The sequence below is a fragment of the Siphateles boraxobius genome, unplaced genomic scaffold (assembly GCF_051911475.1).
Source record: "Siphateles boraxobius isolate OS27281-9 unplaced genomic scaffold, OSU_SipBor_1 41, whole genome shotgun sequence".
NCBI classification, from domain to species: Eukaryota; Metazoa; Chordata; class Actinopteri; order Cypriniformes; family Leuciscidae; genus Siphateles; species Siphateles boraxobius.
In genome coordinates this window covers 10,869,826-10,881,402 of record NW_027509042.1, presented here as the reverse complement: position 1 = coordinate 10,881,402, position 11,577 = coordinate 10,869,826, and the positions used below count along the sequence as shown (strand labels likewise).

General features: G+C 36.5%; 1 protein-coding gene across 1 annotated transcript; it reads right to left on the bottom strand.

Moving 5' to 3' along the window:
- Positions 1–620: 620 nt before the first annotated feature.
- Positions 621–11,377, bottom strand: pfkmb (phosphofructokinase, muscle b). The gene is made up of 22 exons (XM_077198349.1): positions 11,140–11,377; positions 9,189–9,262; positions 8,861–8,938; positions 7,279–7,468; positions 6,563–6,728; positions 6,433–6,477; positions 5,690–5,798; positions 5,495–5,590; positions 5,323–5,415; positions 5,120–5,245; positions 4,316–4,380; positions 4,160–4,223; positions 3,867–4,013; positions 3,713–3,783; positions 3,501–3,588; positions 3,216–3,368; positions 2,959–3,123; positions 2,816–2,877; positions 2,554–2,665; positions 2,333–2,432; positions 1,146–1,251; positions 621–1,056 (listed from the first exon to the last, which is right to left on the bottom strand). Exons 1-22 carry the CDS (start codon positions 11,222–11,224, stop codon positions 921–923), a joined length of 2,331 nt encoding a protein of 776 aa, XP_077054464.1. The 5' UTR covers positions 11,225–11,377; the 3' UTR covers positions 621–920.
- Positions 11,378–11,577: the final 200 nt, after the last annotated feature.

Here is an 11,577-nt window from a genome sequence, read left to right as displayed (position 1 = left end):
GATTATTCTTGTAACAAGGGCATTGTGTCCACATGGCGGTGCTCTTTGTTCTCTCTTCAGCACCAATTTTTCAGCTATTGGATGTTGATTAACTTCTATTTGAATCTCACATTCAAAGTAATCTGAAAATTCTACTTTAGAAAACCGTTATATATACCGCTATATATAGCCTATATGAATAACAACAGTTTTAGACAGGCATCTTTATTTCACCTCCACATAAATGTGATTAGAAATGCACTCGATCAGATTGTCTCTATTCAGGACGAAAGGGAAAATATTGGGTGGTAGGATTTGAGTACTTGATGACATTGATATATTGTACAGGTTCTTTGTGTGTGTGTGTGTGTGTGTGTGTGTGTGTGTGTGTGTGTGTGTGTGTGAGTGTGTTTGTTACCATATACATAAGAAAAATTGGGCACTTTGAAAACTTCATTTCTCACATATATAAATCATGTTAGTCTTTTAGAAAATAAAACAAACAAATAAACAAATAAAAAAGCACTGAAAATATGCAGTGTAATAAATTGTATTTCTCTGGCAATGCTGCCATGTTGATATTAATGTGACTGTACAAATTTTCTGTGTTCAGGGAAATCATCGAAAATTAAATCTACAGGTTTAATTTATTCTGGGAGTTTTATTTATTTAGAAACAATAGTACAATAGTTTATTTATTTTTTAACAATAGTACATTTAGGCCAGATAATGGTAAAAATACAGTTGAGAGTTAAAATTTGTGGGGTTTCGTACTTAAAGGGATAGTTCACCCAAAACTGGAAATTCTGTCATTATTTAGTCACTCATGTAACCTATATTTCTTTTTATGTTTACATGGTTTTGTTAGAACGTTAGAGTGATCAGCTGATTATTCTTTTATACTACGATTTTTTTTTTAATCCCACTGTAATTCAGCGTGTCTAGACTGCTCCTCTCTTCTTAATAACATGCTCCATCGTAGCGGTCTCTGAGGTGTCCAAAGTGATCTTGTATTTGGCCAGAATCTTGAGAATGGGCCTAAGCTTCAGCCACCACTGAGTCTTCGGTAAACGATGTCTGGAACAGAAACAGATGGGATTCACTCAGTGAATGACAATGTGAGCGATGAGATGAAACAATAGGTAAATGAATCAGGGATCACTCACACAAAGTCAGTGTCATCTTTGAGATCAGTGAGAGGCTGGAAAATCATGGCTCTCTTCCTCATTCCCAGAACACATGCAGAGTCCGGTGTGTTAGCAAAGATACGGCCTGCTCATACAAGAGTGAAAGATGTTTATGTAAAGAATTTATGTAGGGCACTTTCAATGAATACAGTACACTTTGGTGTTCCATTGCTTTTTAATGCATTAAAGATTGTGAGAATTATTACTTATGTTACATAAAATATTATGTAAGATACAATTAACCGAGCATTAAAAGTAGCTAATTTGAAACATTAACCCCCGGTTAGACAAGGCTTAAGCCTATAGTACTAAAATGCATGTTTGAGCTGTTTTAACTGAAAGGAACTTGCACTGACTGATCTTAAAATATGTCAGTTCCATTGTTTTGTCTCAAGACACATTTATAAAAGCCACTTAAATGTCCTAATTAAACTAAGGCCTAAATGTTTGTATTCCTCTCTTGAAATGGTGATTTAGGCCATTCCCACATCTTGACTGCAACCATCAATTAAAACACAGTCAAGTCATGACTTTGACACTAGCTATGTTTCCATGCAAAGCTGTGAATTTAACATATGCAAAATTGTCATGCATTCTGCATCTTGCATTCTGAGGCTACAGTATATGAATCTCAGGACGGAACTCATATGACTTTTTCTGTTGCGCATCGAGGGATTTATTTGGTAAATGCGTTTTCATCTTAGTTTACTGTATGTCCATGTCTTCCTATCTGATAAAAAATTATCTGAATGCACATCTTGGTGGATTTTTTTTCTCTTACGATTTCCTAAAATGCGCATAAAAATAGGTTGATGGAAACATAGCTACTGATAATAAATTTATTGCAGTAAAACATGTTATATGTAATTATTCTTATTATTTATTAATTGAAATGTTTATTATTTTAATTATTATAAAATTGTAATTATTAGTAGTAGTATGTAACCGTGTGTGTGCACGCACGCATGTTTGTATGTGCGAGTGTGTGCATGTGCGTTTGTGTGTGTGTGTGTGTGTGTGTGTGTGTGTGTTTGAGTGTGTAAAATCTCAGTCACTATTTTGCAACCCATTCATGGAAAGTGCTGTAAATTTAAACACAATACAAACCCATTAAGTCTCCTATTTAGTCTCCTATCATCCACCCATTTAAATTATTGTTCACTCACCATGTCTGTAACACTCCTTCAGTTTATCAGTCAACCACAACACTGCTTTAGCACCCATCTTTGTGCCAAAGTTCCTGTCAAACGGTGTAGGCGTTCCACCCTGAAAATACCATGAGAAAAGTTAGCAATTGAGCCCAGAGATGATGACAAGGAAGCTCAGCAATAATGTTCAAAAACACAGGCCAAAGCCCTAGAATACTATCAATATTGTACACACACACCTGCTGCATGTGCCCAAGCACATTCTTACGGCAGTCAAAAACTCCTTTGCCCTCTTCTGAGTACAAGTTGAAGATAAAATCTGTAGTGTAGTTTGCATTACATTTCTCATTCCTGAGGGAAAACAGTTTGATGTTATCAGAGTGCTGTCACAAGAATTACATAAGACTAGAGTCATTTATCTAGATTATCGCAGAAGTTGACCGAATGAGAAAGAAAGAGTGAAAAGATGCAGAAACCGATTGTGTGACAAAAATGACCAACCTGAGGATGAGGCCTCTTTTCACTGTGGTCTTCATCTTCTCCAATAAGTGCTCCACATTTGTCTATTTCTCAACCAAAAATTTAAGTTAAAAACAAACAAAATGACATATATCCATCCAATCACCCATCCAAACATGCCTCACCTCTAGGTCGTGAATGGCAAATGGATCTTCATAGATATAAGCAGCATCAGCCCCCGCAGCCAGTCCTGCCATGGTAGCCAGATATCCACAAAATCCCCCCATTGTTTCAATGATGAAAACCCTGCGCTTTGTTCCAGCGGCGGATTGCTTGATCCTATCGCATGTCTTAAAAGACACAAAACAGAAGATTAAACAGATAGTTGGGGACATGTCTGTGAATTGTACATTATACAATTTTATAGTGTGTGGTTTCTCACAGTCGTGATAGTATTGAGAGCAGTATCAGCACCGATGCTGAAGTCTGATCCAGGAACGTTATTAGACACAGTAGCAGGAATAACAACCAGGGGAATACACAACTCCTCATATTTTTCTCTGGCAGTCACTAATTCCAAACCTCCAACAAAGGCCTAAACAGAAAGGGGGAGCGAGAGAGTGTGTGTAAAAATGAAACAACAAGGTGAGGTAGTTGCCGGTGGACAAATAAAAGGATTTCAAATATTTTTGTTTCATATTGGCAGTAGTATTTGAGATTTTCTCACCTCAAATCCTCCAATGATAACCAGGGCATGAATGTTAAACTTGGCTATATTCAGACTGATATCTTCGATCATACTAGCCGGCAGTGACCTACAGAGAGAGAAGGAGAAAGAAAGAGATACAAAAATAACACACACTATATACACAAGTTTGGGGTAAGTAAGATTTCTTTTGTTCACCAATTTGTATTTATTTGATTAAAAAAAAAACATACCTCTTGGTTCCTAAATCAGAACCGCCTTTGCCTGTCCAGCCTCCCACATAGCCCCAATCTATTGGTTCAATCTGCAGGAGACAGAGTTTAAATCAAAGAGAAGACATTTCTTCATAAGGACTCATGGATTCCTCATGTATGTTAAATACTTTACAGTTCCGTGTGCAAGTCCCTCGAAGCCGTCATTTACTGCTAGCATGTTGTGTCCTTGAATGATACCGATTCTGACTGCTGAACGGACTGCTGCGTTCATTCCTGCACACGGAGCTCCCACGTTCAGTATAGCTATGTTTATATTACTCTAAAGAAGGAGAGAAAGATGGAAAGAGGAAGATAATGAAAATCAAAATAAATACATTTCTAGAAGAGAAATTCATACATATCTGGTGTAAAGTCTAATAAATGGGATAAAATGAACGATTAAATGTTTCATATCTTGTTACGCACCTTCACATCTGGGGCGGTCACATGGGCCAGGAGTTTATATGTGTTCCAATTGTTCTCAAAACTCCTGCAGAAGAGAAACAGCAAATCAGTCGCATGTTTAGTTTGTTATAGCAAAGAAAAAAAAGAAAGATAGACAGACGAGGACAAATAACTCACTTTCCCCTGAGCTTAACAGCTTCCTCAAACCTGCCCTCTGCCATAGCTATGGTCACTTCTTTTGTCTAAAAAAAGAGAACAAGATGTATTTCAAATTAATTCACGTAATTATGGTACAAATCAACAAACCAAACATCTTCATCAAATTGACTGCAATAAAATAAAATAAAATACATAATAATAATATATTAAATGTTATATAAAATTACACTACCATTCAAAAGTTTGGGGTCAGTAAGATTTAAAAAAAATAAATTAATACTTTTATTCAGTAAAGATTCATTAAATTCATCGCACCGTAAAGACTGTTATATTGTCTCAAAATGTTCTATTTCAAATAAATGCTGTTTCAACTTTCTATTCATCAAAGAATAGAATAACATTGATAATAATAATGACTATTTCTTGAGCACCGAATCTGCATATTAGAATGATTTCTGAAGGATCATGTGACACTGAAGACTTGAGTAATGATGCTGAAAATTCAGTGCCATCAAAGGAATTCATTAAATTTTAAAATATATAAAAATAGCAAACTGTTATTTTAAATTGTAATAACATTTCACAATATTACTGTTTTTACTGTATTTTTGATCAAATATATGCAGCCTTGGTGAGCATAAGAGACTTATTTTAAAAAAATCAAACATGAACGACCGAAACGACCTGTTCATATAAATACTTTTATATCTGTTTGGGGAAAACAGCAGTTATTTTGATTTGATTTGAACTACCGCATCAAAACACATCAAACATAAAATATTAATGCGGCCAGGAAGTCAGGATGTGTCTATGCCTGCTCACCACTTGCACACACTCCATGAGGGGCAGTCGAACAGCCATGTTTCCAGACAGACTGACCACACATGCAGGGGTGTCAGGAGTGGCCTCTAGCAATGCCATCACAGCCTCCACCCCCATCCTACTGCCCTGAGAACAAGACAGAGCATGTTACATATGCATCAAATAAACATGCTGTCAGACCAGAATCTGAATACTGATCATACCAAGATTCTGTCAAAGGCTGAAGGTGTTCCTCCTCTCTGAACATGACCCAGAATAGTGGCACGTGTGTCAAAGCCGAGCTTTTTAGTGACCAGCTAAACAAACACAAACATGCACAAAGAATAAGTCATGATTAAAAAAATCACTATGATTTATGTGACAGTTTGGGCTTACGTTCTTGATAAAGTCACTGGTGATGGGTTTGCCGTGGCGATCCAAAGCACCTTCTGCCACAATGATGACATTCAAACGATGGCCAATGCTTCTTTGCTGCGCAATTAAGACAGTATAATTATATTAGACAGAATATAATGATGATGATGTTGACTATGATGATAAGTAAGGCATTATAATGTGTATAGATGCTACATAGGTAAGTCTCCTGCACAGATGGTCCTCCCATCCTTCATCTGGAGGCATCTCAGGAATAAACACCCAGTCAGCACCACACGACAGAGCAGTGACTAAGGCCAAATACCTAGATTTACACATAAAAATATACATACACTCTTGGTTACACACTGTCATAACCAGGTCTATTATACCTATAGTTAATTAGAGCTAAAATTATTTTCATGCATGTTTTAATAAATGGTACTTAATTAAACGTCCTAATTTAACTAAGGCCTAGTCCTGGCTTAGTCTAAAGCCTGTCTGTGAAACCAGGCCATAACATATGAATTTATAATATTATAATTTTATTTTAGCTAGCTTCCAAAGCAACATTAGTCATTTTTCATTTAGTTTATCTTGATGAGATAAAGTACCTAAAGCTAAAACTAAAATAAAGAAAATAAAAACTATACATAAATAAGTAATAAAAATTACAAAAACACACAACGAAATATATATTTTTAAAATAAAATTAACGTAGAAAATAAAATAAAAAAATAAAAACGTATTCAAAATATTACAAAAATACTATAATAGTATCTCAATGATACTAAAATAACACTGGTGGTAACCTTGTGCATAACAATACTACTGCAGCTGGTTTATGATCAATAATCGAGTCAAACACCGATTGGCATAAGTGGATTTTTTTTTAGAACAGACAATATGGTAACATGCAACAACAGAATGACATATCATGCATCCATACTACAACATACCCACAATGCCTCCCCATCACTTCCAGTATAAAGGCTCTTTGATGACTGCAACGACAAATCAATGTGTTGTCAGGCTCAGAATGCAACGGTGTAGCAACATATGTACATACATGTGTGTGTACGCATTTACCTCTGAGCTGTTGTTGTGATGGCATCCACTACTTCCATGATTCTGTGCAGAGCTGAATCGGTGCCAATGGTCATGTCTGTGCCACAGAAATCATTGTCTATGGATCCAACCATCCCAACGATGTTCAGATGAGATGAACGTTTAGCCTCCTCTGCTGTGATCTTACCTACAGTATGAGCACAGGCAGACAGGCATGCGTTTTATGTGTAACTTCCTAATAACTGACACATTGAATCTTCTCGTCAGTGTCCCTGTTTATATAAAGTTACAGTGTCTTACTTTCTGCAAAATATTATGTACATATTTAATATATTTACAAAGCCAAAACACATTCTTTAAGATCGCCATATACAATACTGTTCAAGAGTTTGGGGTCTGTGAATTTGTTTTGATGTTTTTGAAAGATGTCTCTTGTGCTCACCAAGGCAGCATTTATGTCATAAATACAGTAAAAACTGTAATATTGTAATATATTTTTACAATTTAAATGAACTGTTTTCTATTTGAATACATTTGAATATTCCTGACATGGCAACTGAATGTTCGTTCCATTACTCCAGCCTTTAGTGTCACATGATCCTTCAGAAATCATTGTAATATGCTGATGTAGTGCTCAAGAATGGATGGATGGATGGATGGATGGATGTAGACATAAAAAAGTTTTAAAACCCCTGATGTAACAGGCCGACAAGGATTACCGGATGGTGTAGTCCTACCTGCTTTCAGCAAGATTTGGAGCAGTTCACTCCACTCATTACGGAACTCGTTGGCACCAGTCAGGCTGCCGTCTCCACCAATTACACACAGATTAGTGATGCCCAACTTCACCAGGTTGCATGCTGCTTTAGCTCTACCCTCCTTAGTGCGGAAGTCCTGACAGCGGGCACTGCCTATGACTGTGCCCCCCTGACAAAATAGACGGAGGTAAATATGAAAAATAATCAAAAATACAGACACTTCAGCAAAAATGCCAAATATTAACATGACCTGAGATGTTGGCAGAGGAATATACTAAAGTGCTGTGGATGGTTATTGACTACATAATGTGCAGGATGCCAATGAGTCAAGGTTTGCCTTGATAGTAAGGGTTTGAAACTCCCTGTGGTCTTTGTGGTGCCATTAGCCAATCAGCATTGTCATAATCTATGGCTCATGCCATTACTCACATGGTAATTTGTAGTGTGGGCAGTATAATATGTGTGTCTATGTAATATTACCCTAAGTCTCCAAAGCAGCAATTCTAGATGAACTCTGGCATTTTGTGCTAGATCAAAGTGGTTATAGCCAACCATGCAATATGATCTCAAACATGCATACAGAAATAACCTGATGCACTCACCCTTCAGTTTCAGTTATGGTTTGATTGTGTTGATGTGTACACAAGAGTCAACTAAATGAGTTTAAATGTGTGTTAAAGGCAAGAGCGTTTCTAGCCTTTCGTAAGTACTGGGGCACAGGACCCCATCAAAAAGCATCCCCATATTTTAATATTTTTTTTAGTGCTGTTTTGGATACATGGATACAAATTTTACCTGCAATACTGAGTGTGCTGCTTGTTCACAAACTGCACGTGCAATAAAGAGCAGCTTCATTGCTGACACACGCATGCGAGTTTTGTGTCATACAATGGACTGTAGCTAAATATCACCTCATCCAGTGCTGTTTTTGTTTTACCACTGCAAGTTTGTATTTGAACTGTTTGAATTTACATTTATAGTTACACTTTTATCCAAAGCAACTTACATTGCATTGAACGTACCCACCTTATTTTTAACATCAGAGTGGGAGTGGCCATTTGTGAATTGAATTTGTCTGACTTTTGTTGTCATTTGCTTCCAGTTATTTTTAACTGTATACAGAACAGCTTGTTATGCTGCTTGATATTGCAAGCTGATATTTTTCACCATATTATTTTAATAGTCGTAATTATAAACACACTGGTTTTGCAGCGCAAATATTTTTACTATTACTCCACTCTGTTCTAGGTATCTATAGCGGCTAATGAAGTCTCAGAAAATAGCTTACTTCCGAGTTGCTAAATAAAGTGGATATAATTTATCAGTTGATGCATTTCCTGAGGATTGAACCCATGACCTTGTCATTACTAGCGCCATTTTCTACAGTTTGAGCTGCAGAACACTTTTGGAATGAATCAAACAATCACAATTTCAGACCTTTTTGCAAAACCATTTGACCAATTACATAAATAGTGATTCATTCACAAATTGCTAGTTCGGAATCCAAACAGCTGATAGAAAACACACATGATATGATTGCCGAAAAAGATTATCAAATTACCAGCTGCAGCATCATTGACACGCTCTCCCAAGTTGCTTGTCGGATGTTATCGCCTCCATCGACTAGGCCCTGATAACCCTAGACGCACACAGAAATTTGAGGATGCATAATTGAAAGCAAACACATGTTACATAATGCATAGACTTTAAAAAGATTGAGTAGACTTAGAATTGAGCAAGAGCTGAGTGAATTGGAAAGTGAATTTCTCCTGCATAAGTGAATAACAGTGAATTAGAATTACAAATTCTCAATTTTTGTGTGCAGCGAATGGCAATCTTTCACTTTCAATTCTTTATTTTCGTATGTGTGTGTATTTAGATGTACAAACCTCATGCACAAAATAGACTTTCGCACCGGTGTAGATCCCAACTCTCACTATGGCTCGGACAGCAGCATTCATGCCTGAGATATAATAATTAATGAATCATAATTACTGCACATATTTGATAGTATTTTGATTTGTTAGACATTTATATACAGAAGTAAAGGTTTCTTTTAATTTGTCAAAAGCTTTAGATTTAACTAAGTTTTGGTGACTTATTAACTGGAAACTGTTTTTGGTTTTATTCCAAACCTGTTATCTTGTCATCTGGTCATACAAACACATATGGTGGTTAAGTCCTATTGAAAAGGGCAATCTAAGTGGCTCAAGTTTCATTTAAGATTGAACCAGAGAGGACTACAGGCAAGCTTCATTGCCCAGCTCTCCAAAGCAACCACATTTCCCCAAAGGTCACCGGCTAAATATAACACCCTCCAGACAGAGAGAGAGACAGAGAGATCATGGAGAGGAATTGAGTGAGAGGGAGAGGGAATGATGGGACGGCCATAGTTAAGGTTCTTCTAGGACTAGTTGACATTACACAGTTATTTGACTTATTCTGCAGCTGGTACCAGATAAGGTTAAAGGCCAGTTCTTTTTCCTACAGCTAAAGGTTGGATAAAAGGTCAGTGTGAGAGCTTTAGCACCTCTCATGACCTCTCTGATATATGATTCCTGTTGCTCATTCAATATGGCTGATATAGTAAATGAGGGGGTGGTAGTTCAATCAGGTAATCAAGGATCCAACACAACCACTTTAAATGATCATCTGTCAAGTTACACCTAAATTAAATACCAAAAAACATTTGACTTTATACCTTGCATTTTAATGGAGGAAACTGCAAAAACCTTCCTACATGAAGGTATAGTTTCCTCATATCTGTAAATGATGTCATCATTTGCTCACTCTCATGATTCCAAACCCCATATGTTTGTATTTCATGAAACACGGGAGATGTTTAGCAGAATGTCCTTGCTGCTCTTTCCCATATAACAAAAGTGGATGATGATTTATATAGTTGAAATGTATGCAACAACAAAAAGGAAGAAAACAAGTTGCACACATTTTGAATGCACAGACACATGAACAAGGTTTGTATCATGAACATTACATGTGTAATTTTATAGTTTGACGGGATTTAGTGTTCCATTGAACAAAAATAGTTGCAGAAAAATTATCAAATATTTTTCATTTTTAAACACTGATGCTAGCTGAAGCTAAAATAAATACTATTGTGTTCCTATAAATTTAAACCTAAAATCTTGATTTATGTTGAATATAATCCTCATTTAGGTAAAGGGCATGTTATGCTCAACTACACAAAAACATCTACACTAATGTTCAAAAGTTTGGGGTCTGTATGACTTTTCTTAAAGAAATTAATATTTTAATTCAGCAGGGACACATTAAATTGATCAAAAGGGACAGTAAAGGAATTTATGATGTTACAAACAAATGCTGCTTTTGAACTTTACAATCATCAAAGAATAATATTAAGAAACACAACTATTTGTTTTTTGTGATAATAATAATGTTTCCTGAGCACCAAATCAGCATATTAGAATGATTTCTGAAGGATCATGTGACACTGAAGACACATCAGAGTAATGATGCTGAAAATTCAGCTTTAATCACAGGAATAAATTCATTTGAAAATATATATATTTAAATAGACACCAGTTATTTTAAATTTGTCATAACAATTCACAATATTACTGCTTTTCGATTAAATAAATGCAGCCTTGGTGAGCATAAGAGAACTTATAAGCATTCTGACCCCAAAGCTTTGAATGTTAGTACGGAGAACCTTAATGACCAGATCATCTATTAATACAAGACCAATGGCATATTATGGGCAGAATTAAGAGCCAAAGGATTCAGCAAACTTGTTCTGTATCTACACCCATGGAGTTAGACTCCATAAATGCCTGTACACACAAATACACACTTCCTCACCCTGTGCATCTCCTCCAGAGGTGAGGACAGCGATGGCCCTTCCAACACCCATCTTTGTGGGGTCCACAGGTGCTGAACGCTGCATTTTGGCAAAATGGCCTGAAGACGACAAGAGAAATTTTGAAGTGAACTGTCAACCTTTCTCTCGCTATCAGACCACTCTCTTCCCGACTGACTGAATGGGAGCGTGACAGCAGTATAAACACCCTCCACCCTGGCATCCAGTGTCACACACAGTATCCACCCCCGTCATAACTAAATTTAAAATGATCTGCTGCACCACGTGCTTATAGTGTTCTGATTAAAACACACATACAAACCGCATTTACTTTCACTTTAATCCCATGTCATGGGATCTTTATGCAGAAACCCAATCAGATACAAACACAAAACACTTACACGGAGGAACACACATGGTTGGACAAGCATACACCAACA